This window comes from Falco biarmicus, chromosome 18 (assembly GCF_023638135.1).
Source record: "Falco biarmicus isolate bFalBia1 chromosome 18, bFalBia1.pri, whole genome shotgun sequence".
NCBI lineage: Eukaryota > Metazoa > Chordata > Aves > Falconiformes > Falconidae > Falco > Falco biarmicus.
This window is the reverse complement of record NC_079305.1, coordinates 3533948-3550487: the sequence shown is the minus strand read 5'-3', so window position 1 is coordinate 3550487 and position 16540 is coordinate 3533948. Positions and strand designations below refer to the sequence as shown.

General features: G+C 53.6%; 2 protein-coding genes across 2 annotated transcripts in view; both read right to left on the bottom strand.

Moving 5' to 3' along the window:
* ENTPD4 (ectonucleoside triphosphate diphosphohydrolase 4) overlaps positions 1–16540 on the bottom strand; it is a 241090-nt gene that overhangs the window by 50733 nt on the left and 173817 nt on the right. The gene's annotated exons all lie outside the window — the stretch shown is intronic.
* Positions 1942–4300, bottom strand: NKX2-6 (NK2 homeobox 6). Its single transcript, XM_056321778.1, is given in 3 exon segments — positions 1942–2534; positions 4151–4232; positions 4235–4300. Coding segments are annotated over 3 exon segments (741 nt in total).

Sequence of the window (16540 nt, the reverse complement as noted above, 5' to 3'; positions counted from 1 at the left end):
TCAGCATCCATGATTCCCATTTTCAGGCTTTTTTTTTGAGCTGGGGAGGGTAGCAGTTACCTTCTTCGATTTCTGTGTTTATGTGGGGGGAGTTTTGTGTGATTTGCCTCCTTTGACTGCTGAACCTCAAAAGAAAAAACTCTGTGGTGTGAAGACTTGCAGGAGAGCCCATGCACGTGGGATGCTGCGGTCTGCCGGGGCTTTCCCCAGTGCCAGGACCCTGTTGAGTCCCCTGGCTGCCCCAAAACTGGGATAGAGACCTGAGCCCCAGCTGATGTAGGGAGATAGCCCCCAGTGAGTGTGGATGGATGAAGGGGAGGAGAAGGGGCAGTGCCCAGCGCGGCTGTCGCCTCACCCAGCCTTTTCCAGGGTCTCGGCGCGGTGGGATGGCGGGCAGGCTATCTTGCCGAGAGGGTTTTTCTGGTTTGATTTGGATGGCAGAGATGTCCCGTTTGGGAAGTGAGTGAGCGTTGGAGTGATGGGGCTGAGTAGGATTAGAGATAAAAGCTGACTTGCCTCCTGCAAGCCTGTTTTTGCCGAACGCTGGGAGGATAAGAAGCTGTTGGGAAAGGAGCGGGGACGGGGGGGTTTTGCCTGTCCCGTGCAGTGGGAGTTGTGTGCAGGTTGCTGCCTGGCACTGTCCCGGGAATATCTTGGCCCTGGAGTGGAGACATCTCTGTGAAACCAATATTTTGCATCAGGCGTTGACCTTTGGGTGTTTTTTCTCCTCTCCCTGATGCAAGTAAAGCCTGCACTGGTTGGCCACAGGCGGCCTGACGGTTGTGCTGGTCTAACAAACTCTCACTGGGTTTATTCTGGAAGTGCGAGGGTGCGGATGTGGGATGTGGCTGTGCTCCCCTTTGATCTGCACTGGGACACTGCAATGACATCCGACTCTCCTGCATTTCTTAAATATATATATAGAAATGCATGTATAAACATACAAGTCCTCTGATCCCACAAGGCACATGATGCTACTGGATCCTGATTTGGGGATCTTGCACATCTTGGTCCAGCACCAGTGGTGCTGGAATAACTCAGATGGCACCAGCCCACTGAGATCGTGCAAGCTGCCCCACCATGTACCTGCAAACCCATTTTACCAGTAAGGGAATAGAAGCAGGGAGCTGAAAACACTCACCAAGACTTAGGGAGGGAGTTAAACCTTGGGAGCTCCCCAAGCCTGGACCACAAGATGATTATCTTTCTGGGTTTATTAATATTAAGTTTGATTTTGGTTTTGGTGGTGGTGGTTTATTTTGGTTTGGGTTTATTCTGGTGGTGTGGGGTTTTTTTTGTTTTATTTTTTTTCTTCTTTGGATCAGGTTTTCATGCTCAGATGTAAATTATGGATGGGAAAAGTCAAAATGCTAAAGTTGAGGAATGGTGAGAGAGCGAAAACACACAATTTCACCAATTTGTTTTTTATTTGCAAATAATAATAATAATAATAGACAGAAATGAACACCTGCACTGGGAGTTATTAAGAAATATAAATCAGAAAGGTATCTCAAAAGATTAGAGGGACTCAAAGCATTAAATACTGTTTGTTAAAAAGTGAACGCACAGTGACGTGCACAGACCCTGTTTTCCAGTTGTCCTTTGGAAGAAAACCAGCGTTTGCACCCTCTTGCTGGCTGTGTGCTGGCATCCCGGAGGAGCAAATCCTCTGTGGGAGCGGGAAGGGCCAGACTCCAAAGCGTTTGTGTTTAAATAAATAAATGCCCTCAGTCACTGGGTCCCCAAAGTCACAGCGCTGGAGCGGCAGCATCCCCCTCTCTCCTGCAGAGATGTGACTGCATGGGATGGAGTTGTCCCACTCTCTGGGGGGGGGGCAGAAACCCTTTGGATTCAGCTCCCATCCCAACTAAGGCTGGGTTTGGAGTTGGGGGGGGGGAGGGGGGCTTTCCTCAGTGCTTTCCAGGCGACCCTCACCTCCACCTACCAAGCCCTGATTCCCGCTGGCACGGCAGCTTGCAAGCAGGGAGGCTGGTGCTGAGCAGCGCTGGCCATGCCCAAGCTCCCGTTGACAGTGTGGCTGCCTGGGGTGGCACTGGGGGGCACCCCAGCATAGCCCCCCCCATAGCTAACACCATAGGGGCTGCTGCTATAGGCACTGTAGTAGGAGCTATAGGAGTAAGGGCTGGCGGTGATGCTGTATGGGGCTGGATGAGGCTGGGAGCCCCCCAGACAGGGTTTGCCGTCCCTGACCAGCACGGGCACCGCCACCCTCCGGGGGGGCAGCGGGTGGGCAGCCAGCTCCAGGGATTTGTCCTGTTTTTGCCTCTTGCACTTGTACCTGCGGTTCTGGAACCAGATTTTCACCTGCGTGGAGGTGAGCTTGAGCACGCTGGCGAGGTGTTCCCTTTCCGGAGCCGAGAGGTATTTCTGCTGCTTAAATCGTTGCTCCAGTTCAAACACCTGAGCCTGGGAGAACAAAACTCGGGGTTTTCTGCGCTGTCGCTGCTTGGGATGGTGGCAGGGGTCGGCTTTCTTCTTGTCTGCCTCGGAGGGGTGGGCGAGCAAACGTTTTCCTGCAGCCAGAAAAACCCAAAGTGAGACCCAAGTCTGATTGTGTTCCCAGGGAGAGCGTGTTTCCGAAGGAGGAATCGAATTGGGAATGGGGCCCCTTTGGGAAGAAGATGAAGTAGGGTTGATAGCAGATAAATTTACTGTGAACTTCCCTGGGATGTTTAATGGAAATGCAAGGAAATTCCCCTTTTAATATGAACTTTCCTGGGATGTTTAATGGGAATTCAAGAAAATCACACCCCCCCCCCCCCCCCTTTTTTTTTTCTTTTTTTCTGATGGAATTAGACTGTTATGTGAATTTTGGATCACGCCTCCTTGCGGTCCCTCCTAACGATGCCTGTGCTGCTGTGGGTGCCACCACCGTGGCAGCCCCAGCTCAGAGGGGCCCAAGGAAAGCGGGATGTGCTGTGAGATCGAGTACTCCAGAACCCAAATCCCCTTCCCCGCTGCCCTGCTCGGGGGGGCTGGGAGCGAGGGCAGTGAGACTGGTAGCACTTACCCCCAGCACCCCAGGAAAGAATCCTGCAGCGCTCTGAATTTAAGAAAATCCAGGAAAACGAAGGGGCTGGGAATGAAGGAGGAAAAATTATTAAATTATTAGATCTGAGAGAAGATGCAAAGTAGTGGCTTTGGGTTTTGGGTTTTTTTATATGTATTTTTTTTTTTAAATTTGCTGGGGGTTTGCATTGCAGGCGATCTGGGCTGGGGTCTTGCCTGGCGGTTGCTCCCCGGCTGGTGGGATGCACTCGGGTACCCTGGCAGCCGCCGCGGGGGCTCAGGAGATTTGAGGGGATGCTGCGGGGAAATGGGGTGCTGGGGGGGTCCGTCTGCAGGGGCTCGGGAGATTTGAGGGGATGCTGCGGGAAATGGGGTGCTGGGGGGGTCCATCTGCAGGTGTGAAGCCGATAGAGCGCCCTGCCCGGGCTCCTCTCGCCCTTTCTAGCTCTGCATCCCAGTGCCACCCAGTGCTCAAGCTGTGGTCCTACTGTTTTCCCCGTTTCGCTGCTCTGCAGCCGCCGGGCTTTAGGGAAACACGAGCAAAGGAAACTTGGTGGGATTTTGGCGGCGGGGAGAGGGGGGCTCGGTCTGACCCCCCGGGCGGCTGCCCCGGAGCATCCCCGCTGCCGCAGCCGGCGCCTCGGGGCCGGTCGGGCCGGTCCTTGTCCCCAGCGGGGACAATTTGCGGAGCATCGACACGGGGGTTCGTGTCATCGAAAAAGGGGGCGATTTGTGCCGTTCGGCAGAAAAAACCCAACTACATCCAACCCGCCACCCCCCACCCCCTTCACCTCCCGGAGCCGTTTCGTTCCTCCGAGGGCGGCGGGTGGGATGCACCGGGGCTGTCGGGCTGCCCGGAAAATGCCTCAAACAACCCCAAAACCCTCAAACACTGGGGAAAAAATAGAAAAAAAGAAAATATCCAAGGGGGGTGGGGTGGTGGGGTGTCGGGGGTGTTGCCACGTCCCGCGGCGGGGACCGTCGGCTCCGGCGGGATCGTGGCTGGAGGGTGCGAGGACGCAACGGGTGGGGGGGGGGGGCTGCCCTCGGTTTTCCACCCCGGGGGAACGAAAGCGATTCCGTGCCCCCCCCCCCCCCTCCCCCAGCCCCCCCAGCGCGCCCACGGCCCCGCCAGTCACTTACGCGGCGGCTCGTCCTCCCCGCCGGGGCTGCGGGCAGCCCGGGGCCCGGGGGCGGCGGGGACCCCCCCGGTAGCCTCCGGCCGCTCCAGGTTGAGGATGTCCTTCACCGAGAAGGGGGTGGGCAGCATCTTCCAGGCCTGGGAAGGGGCGGGGGGCGGTGGGGGGGTCCGTCGGAGCCGCCGTGCCCGCAGAGGGGCTGTGCGCTGCGGGACCCGCTCCCCGCCTCTGACCCTCCTGCTGCCGGGCCAGGCACCACCCCCGGCCCCCGCCGGGCCGGCCTGGGGGGGTCCCGGGGGCTGGGGGGGGGCCGGGAGGACTCTCCCGGGATGCTCAGGCCTGGGCACGGCTCCCCATACGCTGCCCCCCTTTCAGCTGCCGGGGAAGGAGCCAGACCCCTTCCCCTCTGTATTTCCAAAACAAGGGGAAGTGTGTGTGGGGGGGCATTGGGGCTGAGCTGCAATAAAACAAATCGAGTCGATTTTGGCTCCATTAAGGTCACATTAGCGAGCGGCTTTGGGAGATAAGGGCTGATAAGGGGTGCAGACCACCTAGCTCCTTGCGGCCGGGGGAGGGATGCTGTGAGAGCCCCCGCCAAGGTGGGCTGCCCACTGACAGCAGCTCTGGACCCCAGTTCCCTCCCAGTCTGTCCCAGTGGCTGGTAGGCGCTGAGCTGCAGTGCAAGGTCGGGGCCCCCCCGTGAGTTGGGGGAGCAAGGTCGGGTGCTGGTGGTCCCATGGGGCAGGGGGAGCCCCAGTGGCTGTGGGGTGATGCTGGGCCTTATCTGAGCCTGGTGACCGGCTATTTCAATTAAAATTCCTGGCCGGCCTCAGGGGCTGGTGTTTGCTGATAGCCCTGACAGAGCAGAGCTAGTTTTTGTCCGGGTTGGGTCGGTATCTCTCGCACCACCGAAATAGCCAAACCAGCCTGTTAGGGGAGGCTGAATAAATAAACTACCCAAATGCAGGCGAGGAAGCGAGGGGCTGGAGCGGGAGGGAAAATAAATATGGTGGCGTGGGGAGCAAAGTGCTCGCAGCCCCGCGGGATGGTCCTCAGCCGTGCACCGTGCTGGTGTTCGCTCCTGCAGCCTGGGGTTTTAGCTCTGTGCATCCTGCCCGTGCGATGTCCCTGCCCACCCTGCCTTACTCCCTGGTGTAACGTAAGAATTAGGGCCAAACACACTGCGGGTAACACCGAGCTCGCCTTCCCCGGAGGGTTTCGCGGGGTGCGGCGATGCCACCCTCCAGCATCTGCTCCATCCCCTTGGCCGGGGTAAAACTCTGGCACTGCCCAAGCGGCTTCTTTCGGCTGCCCTCCGGGTGAGTGCTCGCTGTCCCCCGAGGTGGCTTCCAGTGGTGCTGTGCCTCGCTGCGGGCCTAATCCTGCTTTTGTTACGCTTGGCAGGGATGTGGATTTTTCAGTGTGACTTTTGCCCGCTGAAAAAAATACCTGGAGGTACTTTTTCTTTTCTTTTCTTTTTTTTTCTTTGTTTTGACTTTTTGGGGGTTATTGCACTTGCTTCTCACACCCCAGAATTTCTAATCCTGTACAGAACCGACACTGCAGCTCACTTAAATCAGCTCAGGCACCTTGGGCTGGACTCTCCTGCCCGTGCTGGCTCCCACCGCAGCCGTGTGCCCCCTTCGCCCTGGTCCCAGTGGGCAAAAGCAGCTCCTGCAAACCCCTTCTCCATGTCCAGGGCTGTGCCCCCTTCCCCAAACCCCTTCCCAGTCCCTGACTGGATTCATTGCCATGTCTAAATGGTTTGTTTGGGACTCGAAACGCCAAAAGGCGAGAGCAAAACAGACAGTAACATTACACCTTGGCTTGTTGATGGCAGGAGGCAGCCGGCGCCAAGGTAAAATGCTTGGCTGGGATTGAGACGAGCAGGAAGGAATTGGGGTAAGTAGTTTTATCCGCCCCTAATGACTCGGTGTGGCTGACATTAATGGAGAGACTGGAGTTTGGTGCTCAGGACCCGCGGAGAGACCCCACTGGGTGGGTTGAATCAGGGGGGAGTGAAGGAAAATGGAGCTTCATGCAGGGAACAGGCAGCGGGGCAGGATTAGTGCCCCGTGCTGGTCCTGGGGCTGTGCTGGCTGCTCCCCATCCTGCTCCGTGTGCCCCCACAGGTCACATCCAACCCTCCCTTGCTTGCAGAGCAGCGGCGGGCTCTGGAGCATCCAGAGGCTTGGATGAGGCTCGTAAATCATCCCTGCAGGTGCTCCCCTGCCAAAACCTGCTGCTGAGCCTGGCCAGCCCCAGCCCTGCTCCCTGCCCCGTGCCCGGGAGCTTTCCTGATGCTGCGGACATCACGGCTCGGGCTCTTCCTGCGGTGCTGGGGATGGACCGTGGCTCTCGGCCGCTGCGTTTTGGCAGTGAGAAGCCACAGGGGGATTTCTGGGAAGAAGACTAAGAGGATCTATCATAAATCATCGGCTTCTTTTTGGACTGGCAAGTTAATTTGATTACAGCTCCCCAGTGACATTACTCCTCTTTTTAACTAGGTTAGATGAAATCAGGAGAAAGCTGCTTCTAGCCACCGTTGGGTGTTTAAATGGAAGGATTTCTATGGCAGCAGTGCGACTGTGGCTCCCAAAGTATCTGATTTCTGGCAGCTATCGCTGGGATGCATCAGGATCCCGATGTGATGTCGGATGAGCATCCGAAACTCGGGAAACCTGACTCTGCCTGCCAGGAGTGTGATGGGGTAGCCAGCCCTCCCAGGCACACCTGCCCTGCCAGAAGGTTTTGTTTTTAAAATGCTCAGAGTGAGGGAATAATGGGAATACTGACTAATGGGAATATAATGGGAATAATGAGGTGGATGCACGGAGGGGTTGCAAGCACAGAGCACATGTATAAACGTCTCTAAGGAGTTTGTGAATGCTTTGATGCAGCTGAAACTAAACTTAAAAGGGTTTTATACATCTTCTTCTTTTCCCCAACTCCTTCCAGTCCTTTTTCATCAGTGAAAGAAAACAAAAAGCAGAGAAAATGGAAGTGATGGCAGAGTGCGAGCTGCAGGCAGGTGAGGGAAAGCAGATACCCTCTCCAAGGCTTTCTAATAAACATTGGTGGTGGTGGGGAAAGCAGAAAAGCGTGCTGCTTTTCAGAATCCATGGGATAACTTGCTAAAGTTTCAAAGTCAGTTTTGTCATGGAGAACTCACTTTCTGCCTGACTCCGGGACGATGGCCACGTCCCCACTGTGCTGGCAGAGGCAGGCGGTGGGTGAGGGCAGCGCGAGCAGGGTGGAAGGGTGTCGTGACATGATGCAGTGTGGGCACAAGGCTGAACCACCAAACCTGGGGCAGGTTGTCATCTCTGCCCTCTTACCTCTTTTTTTTTTTTTTTTCCTTCTTTTTTTTCTCTATTTTAGCCAGCTCTCGTACCCTTTTTGAGACAAGCCAGTGCCTTCCCAGCACTCTGCTTCATTCCTGGCTACTCTGTTGGGCCGGGTTTTATCACCATTTTTTAATCTTTAATTTCTGGGGTTTGGGGAACCTGTTGAAATCAGGGGAAGGAAATGGAGAGAAGGTTTCTCAGCGGATGCTACAGCAATATCTGCTAGTGGGTGAGGTTTTCTGTGCCAGAAGGACTTTGGGATTGACATAAACCAAACCCTTGTAGCAGAGCCCTGGCTCCAACCATTAGACAGCAGTGCCCTCTGCTTGGACACTGGAGATGTGCAGTTTTCCTTCTCTAAACTCCAAAGCTGAGCACTGAAAGGGGGGGAAATCCCCTCACCCCCACCCCCCACCCCATCCCCTATGCTCCTTCACCCACACTATTAAAGAGGAGTGGGGCAGCGGTGGGTACTGGCAGCAATTGCTTGGGCTTGGGGGTTTGCTGCTTCATGCACAGGAGGTAAAAATATCGGTGGGTGTTAGAAGTGCTCTCACCGTCTTTTAAGCAGAGGAGTTATTTTTAAGTTGGATTATTTTGGTGAAATGTCATGAATAATTCAGTGTCCCCCAGTGCTGGCAGATGGAGGAAATCTGAACTCACAGAATGATGTTCTCATATTTGTCTGTCGCTTTTTCTAACGAGGCAGCTGTAAGGAACATCCTGCATCAAACCATCGGGGCTACCTGCTCCTTCCCCGGTGCATTTCGGTGATGAAGGGTGCGATCCTCTGCTTTGCAGCGGGCAGATGAATTTCTGCATTTGTGTGTGTCGCAGCATCACACGCAGGGCTGTGCTGGGGTGATGGCGGGGGCCACCGTGGTGTCCCCATGGGGAGCTGGTAGCTGCTGGGCTGCCCCTTCCCAGCGCTTGGACGTGACGGTGTTAGATTCATGGGTGTACTTGATGATCTTCAAGGTGTTTTCTAATCTGAATGATTCTATAATTCTATACCTGGAAGTTTCAGCCAAAATTTGGCTGCTTCTACCTTCTTTCCCTGCAAAACCAGGTCTGAAAGCGGCAGGGGTGCAGCCTGTCCCCATCCTTCCCCGCTTTTGGGGCCACCTGCCTGGCCATAGCAGGGATGACCAAGGAGCAGAATTTTCCCATTTTTGGACTTTCTAGGATGTAGCCAGATTCCTGGGGATGACTTTCAAGTCAGGGCTGGGCAGGAGGTGGTAGTGGGAGCGAGGGGAGGGAGGGAGGCACCTGGGGGCTGCCAGAGGGGAGAGGATGGGTGCAGCCAGGCCGAGTGGGTGGTGGGTGCTGTGGTGTGGTGGGGCCACGGAGCCAGCAGGCTTCGGTCGGCAGATGGCACAAGAGCTGTGGCTGAGCGCCTTGGACAGGGAGCAGAGCTGCTGGAAAAAAAATAATAAAAAAACCTCACAGAGATGGGGAGAAAACAAAAAAGTGTATCCCCCTGCAGCTTGCTGAGCCATAAGGGTAGGGCAGGAGGTCCATGCTGGTCCCTTCCAGCCTCCTCCAGTGACTCCCAGCAGGAGCCGGGGTTCTCATCTCTCCCACCAGCAGCCCTGTTAGGGTTGGAGCATCCCAAACGCATCCTCGGGCTTCCCGCAGCTGCATCCTGCGGCTTCATGCTTCACCGGGGGCTGAGGCTGGGGTGGTCAGGAGGGGGCTGACGGCTTACGTAGCCCCTCAGGAGCAGGGGGCTGAAGGGGCTTGTGAGCATGGTGGCAAAGAAAGAAAAATAAATATCTGGCTCTGGCAAGGAAAATAGAGGTGAGACGTGGTGGGACATGTATGGTGTGCCTGGAGGTGAATGCCCTGTGGGGAAGGGGGAATTTGGGCTGTGCTTCTTCGATGCTCAGTGTGCAAAGCAGCATCCCAAAAGCTGCCTTCCAGTGGTGCGAGGACAGGGATTAAATCCTCCTTGGCCCTCCGAGCCGTGCGGGAGAGGTGTTCTGACAAGGTGTGCGGGGTCGGGGCAAAGCTGAGCTTGGTTACCCCCCGGCTTCCCCAATTTCACCAAACCTCAACTTCCTCACTTAAAACCCAGGGGGTTCCCCCTGCGCCTCATGCTCCCCGTATGTCCCCGTCGCAAGCTGCCCCGCGGTTTGCAAAGACCAAGCACTGTGCAAATGTTCTTTATTATTGGTTTTCACAGGCTCGGTAAGTGGGCGGACGGGGCCTGGCAAACGTGCTTGGGTTTGCTTTCTGCTTTGGAACAACAGCGGGGCTTGCCACATCTGTTGGGTTTGTGTTTTGTTTTGTTTCGCCTTTTTTTTTTTTTTTTTTTTTTTTTAATGGGAGGCATTTATTTTGATTGAAGAAAGATCGCTTGCATAGCGGGCCAAAAACATAACTTAAAATATCAAGACAAATAAGCTCCTAAAATAAGGAGAATTGCTTAATTTTTTCTCTCTGATGTCATCTGTGGACACCCCACGCTGAAATCCTAGGCATGATAATATTTAAATAAAATGCAGCCTCAAATAATTCACAGGGCAGAGGGAAATGCATCATGCGTTATCAGCTATTACATGTCATAGATTTCCTATTTGTCAATCTACCCACCCTTAAAATATATAAACTGGCTGTGAGCAACTTCCTGAGCCGGAGTGAAATACGTATCGAAGCAATTGGAGGTCAACCCGAGCAGCCCATTTGGTGCTCGCATCTGTGGTGTCCTCTTTGGCATTTATTTTTCTTTTTTTTTTTAAAAAAAAGAAAGAAAAAAAAAAAGGGCATGATTAATGATACAGCCATCAGCTCCAAGGGTGAGCTGTGTAATTTTCCGCTTTCAACTAAAGGGCTGCCAAAAGGAAGAGCCTTCTTAAAAACCAAGTGTTGAGGGTTAGAAACTCCTGGAGCATTGGCATCTTCTGAGAGCCTGGTCCCGATCGTGGGCCGTGCCCCCCTTTGCAGACTGATGCACCGAGATGCGGGCAGGTTGTGCCCATGCCCATGCTCCTCTTCTTGCACAAATCCCCGGCGCTTGCTCCCTCCCAGCCTCCCTGCCTCTATTTGCACGGGGAGTAACGTTTATTCCACTCCAATGGGATTTGCCCTCATCTATTTCTCACGGTGCAGCAATAGATTTTACCCTGATTTGGCCTTTAAAAGTAGCAGTGTGCCACCAGCATCTATTTTTAACAACCACAGGCATCTGCTGCCCTCGGGCACGAGCATCGCCCCTGCAGCTCCAGCCCAGACCCCCACCCTTTTGCCCTAGGTGTCGTACCGCCACCCACTGAATTTATATAAAGGTGGGATTTACGGGGGTACCCGCTCCTCTTTCGGTGCAGACAGCCCCGAGCGGTGTCTAGCAGGAGCCTGCACTGTGCCGGAGGGTTTTATTTCCAGGCTGAGAGCAGCAGAGCTAAAGTTTCACTCCATTATTCAGTTAACAGGGAGATGAGGTTACCAAGCAGAGGACCGGTGATGCTGCGGGGTCCGCACTCCTGCCAGGGGGTACCCAGGGCAGCACAGCATCCTCCTCCTACCCCCAGAAATGGGGACAGGTGGGGGAGATGCTGCCTCTGCCCGCTCGCCCGGACCTCCGAGCGGGTCCTGCCTCTGCCATGCCACGGCGGCCAGATGTGGCCACCGGCAGCTGCAGCTGGTTTCTACAGCCGTGAGTTTCACAATATTTATTTTTGCCTTTCACTGTTTTCTCGGGCTGTTTTTTGCACTCGGGAGCCATTTAGTTGGCTGAAGCACGGCCCGGGAGCCGGCGCTGGCTGGAGGAAAGACCCAGATCTTGTGTTATTTCCCTTCGTGCCATTAAAACAGGCGGCAGACACGGCAGCGGGACACCGTCCCGTCTCACCAGGCTGTCCCAAGGCTCGTGGCCGTGCCACGTGCGCGGTCCCACTGCCGAACCAGGGGGTGCGTGGGGATGTCAGTGTGGGGAAGACCCCAGGTACAACCCCGCCAACCCAAGGGGATGTATTTCCTTGCTCAGCACCAATTTAGGCAGCTCGCCGTGTTTTTCTTAAGACCGGCTCTGCCCATGGCTTTTTTGGAGAGGTGGCTGCTCTAAGCCAGCCCGGCACGGCAGCCGGGGGGGCTGTGCACCCCTTCCCAGCTCTACAATCCTGCCACCACCCTCCCTTTGGGCTGAAGAGGGGGCAGAGCGGTGTCCCCTGGCCCACGTTGGATGGCAGAGCTGCTTTTGAGCCAGCCGGGTGACAAAATGGGCTGACACATTGCCAGGGCGTGGGTGCACGTGGGCTGGGGCGGGGGTGTGCAAGAGAAGAGGAGGGGTAGCCTGGCTCACTTAAAAGGCTTTTAAAAATACGACAAAGTTTCTTTAGATTATTTAAAAGCGTCTTTAAAGAGCAGCTGCCTCCTATTAATACTGCTCGGGCTGATAATCTTTGCTTGGATCTATCTTTAGAGCGCTGCCAGCATAAATGGGAGCTGGAGGTGCAGCGTGGGGGTGACGTCAGGCTGCGCGCTGGCTCCGGGGGTGGCCGAACCAGCTGAAAACACATCGGAGCCTCCCGGGAGCAGGGGAGCAGGGAGGAAAAGCAAATAATACCCCTGGTTTTTTGGGGTGGGTTTGGAGAAATCAGCCTTTGGGTTGCTTGTTTGCTCTGAAACGTGTCTTTTTGTGACACTGGAGGTGAACGGGGTGGGGATGGGGACGTGGGTCGCGATGTGCTCGGCTGGCTTAGCCATGAAGTGGTCTAAGCCCAGCCTGGGGGCAGGAGTGTAGAACAGCTCTGATTTTCTTGCTGCCCAGTGCAATCCCCGTAGTGGTACTGGTGCCAGTGACTGAACAAACCACTCGAGTTTGCAGAGATGAGGCTCTGCCCCAGATCAGCCCCTGCTCCTCTCTGCCTTGAATCCAGGCTGGAATAGAGACGATTCCCCGTTTTCAGGTGCCGTCCTTTGACGCAAGCACGGCTTCAAAGGGGACCCTGAATAATCCCACTCTCCAGCGTCAGCGCTGTGGGGGGAAGAGGGTGAGCGGGATCAAAACTCTTTGACTTGCTTTTATTTCCTTTGCTTTCTTAATCGCTTCCTGACAGCCCCGGAGCTGCATGAGAAATCCTCCGGAGTGATGCTGTGCGAGGGCTGACGCAGCTTTCGCCCCGTTCCCAGCAGGGCAGCCGGGGTGGAGTTCCGTAGGGATTGACACCGAGCTTCAGCTTTACCCTTTGCCACGATGCCCAGATCCCAAACTTCTCGAGATTTCATCAACAATTGTCTTAAAATCAAATTGCAGCTGATCTGGGAGCCCAAAATGCCACGCCAGAAGAAAGCATCCCCATGTTTTCTTTCCCGTCGTTGCTTCAATCAAATCCATCCTTAGTTTGGCACAGTCAGACGTATCCCAGGGGTGAACAGGATTTTTGGGAGCTCCGATCTCAGCCGAGAGTTGGGGTGCTGAAGGTGCAGTAAGCTGGGACAGCTGGCTCACTTCTTTTAAGGCATTTAATGGCGATGAACATGGCATGCGAGAAACTTATTACCGTATTAAAACATTTACAACCTCGGTAAGGAACTGCCGCCTGCGTGACAAGCAGCCAGAGCACATCAGACCTCTCTGAGCACACATATAATTTACAAAAACCACTGTATTATTCATTCATTCGTATCGTGCCCATCAGCTGAATATCAGGGGATGCTGAAAAAACTAACGTGCCTCTTGCCAGAGCCCGGCCACACAGCGGGATACGTGCTGCTCCCGCTGGCCTTTCGGTCGATGTCCAGCAAATTGCTGGAAATTCAGGTTTTGCTCTTTCTATGGCAAACAATGAGCTTTTTCTAGCAGCATGACTATCCGAGCAGAGGGTTATTTGCTGTTTTGGTGGCAGATGAAACCCTTAGCTGCTGCAAAATCGAGTAGGAGATGGTAAAGCTGAGCCGGGCACCAGCACATGCGGGATTTCTGTGACACTAATGTGACTTTTTTGGCAGTGCTTGGATGTGAAACTGGGGAGAGATTGCCACCAGATGCTCCTGACAACTCGGTTGCATGTAAATGGGATGTGGGTGGTGGCTGTGGCCCGCTGAGCTGGAGAAGGGCTGATGTCTGGGGCTGGATTGTCTCAGCTGATGCTGATCTGCTTCTCCAGCCTTGCTGAGCACCTGTGAGCTGAACCCAGGGCTTTGCCAAAGTGTCCCAGACAGCCCCACCTGGGGATGCTGGGAAAATCCTGGCTACTTCTGGAAAATTCCTCTGGATGCCGATCTTCCCCCAACGCTTCAAGCAAAAGGTCCCTCGTACTTGATTCTGATTAGTGACTAACGATGGGGCAAGCGTCAGTGAACTCCAAATACACCCCTAGGAAGAATAAAGCTGCACAATGCTGGGAGCAGAGCAGAACGCCTTTCCACACCAGAGGAAAAACCAATATTGTCCTTCTGGTAATCTCATTTTTTCAGCCAGAACCTACCACTCCCCATCCTTAAGGGAAGTTTGGTCCCTGACCTGGGAATCCAGCTCCGGGGCTGGTGCATCTCCCCGGGGGCCCCGTGGGTGGATCTGCCCGGAGCCCTTTCCTCTGATGCAGCGATAAAACATCTGCCCTCTCCAGCTCCATCAATCAAAGTTTTAACCGTGTCAGCGGGGCTCGGGGCTCCGTCCCCGCCAGCACCCGGGCGAGTGACGAGGAGGAAAACGCTCGTGCGTCGTTGGGAGTCCCTTGACTCACCGGTGGCAGCTCCACCTAGCCCGTCACGCACTTCGCCGTGAGCTGTCGGGACTCTCAGCCTCCTCCATCCCTCTTCCTGAGGCCGGTGGCTTTGCCCAAAGGAAGGAAAGGTTTCCCTTGGGCAGGAAGGATCCGCGGCCACGGGGCAGGAGCTGGGACACGGCCGGCGGTGGGGGAGGTTGTTGGGGCAGGGCGAGGAGAGATGCTGATGGAAACTCGTGCGTGGCAGCACTGGAGTGAGCAAAGGTGATGGAGGAATGATAAACCCCAGAAAAGATCTGTATTCTCCTCTTATTGCTCAGATTAATTTCATTCTTTACATTTTCCTCTGTGAGTCGACCCTATGGGGGCCACGCTCTTCACCGTGGCTGTAGGAATAAAGGCGGCTTTAGGAAAAGATCAAAGGCACCTTTTTCACATAATTAGCCACAAATGTGAACTCGAATCCCCCAGATGGACACCTCATTCCCATGAAAATCATGGCCAGCGAATAAAAGTGATTCTAAGACACACATGTGAAACAGTTAAGCAAACAACAGCTCAGAAAAAGATTTTTTTTTAAGTCCTGAAAAAACTTCTCGGATTAATTATCAGCACAGTAATAAAAATAAATAGCTGGGCTCTTTCTGCTGCTTTGGACTCTCTAAATTCCCCAGTTGAGAGCAAAACCATGCTAGGGTTTCGGCATGACCTGCTGGAGATGGCTGATGATTTTATTGAGCCCGGTTGATTACTCCAAGCCAAACAGCACATCGAGAGAAGAGCAGGGATTTGTTTTTGCAGCACAAAACACTCCCAAGCCTGCTGATGAAAAATAACCCTGACGGAAAGGCAAAGGAACCAACTGGAATTTTTTTTCCCCAGCTTGAGAAGACAGGGCAACGCATTTTCCATAAAATTATTTTTCTCTTTAAATAACCATTATGACCAGCTTCGGTTTGTGTGCCTGGACCCTCAGCATCCATCCCGGCCAAGGGAAAGGCTGGAGGGGGAAGCGGGAAGGGGCAGGTAACAGTGACCACCCTTTGCAGCTACAATCCGGGTTATCCCAGCGTTTGCTTAATGATAAAAACGAAGAGGGAAAAAAAAAAAAAAAAGAAAAAAATCCCGCCTGTGTGAAAATAATTACGTTTCCCCCCCATGAGCTCATACAGGTTTTACTAGTTTTTCCAGCTGTTGTCTAGAATAAAACTCCCGTGTTTCTCGCAGGTATTTTCTGCCTCAGGTTCTCCAGCCGCTTGCGACGTGGATCCCTCTGTGTTGCTGGGATAAAGGGGTTTACAGCAAAAATCATCTGACGTGACCTCTACCGCCCAACCTGGCCTTTTTGAGGAGGAACCCGGCCTTTGAAAACACAGGTGTGTATGTGAACCAGGTGAGGAGTCGTGGTGTCCTTGGAAAATGCTGATTTATTGAAAGAAGGGAGTTTAGGGGAGCACCTTACCCTGTTGAACAATGTTGTCTGTAAGCTTCCCGCAGGTGCTGAGCATCCCTCCCTTGATCAGGCCTCGGAAAGAGTGGGATTTGAAGCAGTTACCCCCTCCAAAATCCATTGGTATAATATTTGGCCATTGCTTTACACTGAAATATATATATATATTTAAAATTCCCAGTTGCATTTGTATAGCTCGCTGTCCTGCGACGGCGAGTTCCCCCATTTGCAGCACAGTGACGTCTGCAGCCGTTTGCATTTCTTCTGCCTTTTCCTTTTGTATCTCGCCCATCATGATGGGAACGACCACTGCGGAGTCCATTTGTTTGCATTTTAATTATATTTTTAGCATCCTACTTAATTTATTTTTTTTTTAAACTTCTTTCATATTCCCGGTCGTACTGGCTGAATCATGATGGCAAAGACAATGTCCTTTATTATATTGTGGAAGGGTGGTTTTTTTTTTGGTTGTTTTTTTTTTTTCCTGCTTTTTATTTTTCTACATTCACAGGAGGCAGGAAGCGAAATCTGTTCCCAAATTTCGCTCCCCGTCATTTTGCCCAGTGTCATTCAAAGTGCCAAAGATCACACTCCTCCTCTCCTGCTCTCGCTCTTTCTCTCTCTCCCCCTTTGCTCAGAACAGCAAAGCAAGCAGGAAGGGTGAGGACCAGGAAAATCTGAAATAATTTTCCCCTTGTTTTGTGATAAAACTTAAAAAAAAAAAAGAAAAAAGGACAAGACAAGAACATCAGTCAATCATGTACTTTGGGTCTCGGCCAAATCAAATTAACCCCTGGTCTGTTTTGAGGACGATAACCAGGACTTTACCACACACCAAGCCCTCTGCCGCCACCAAGCTGAGATTTCCTTTCCTCCGACCAGTTTCTGCCCAGGCTTTCCACTGTG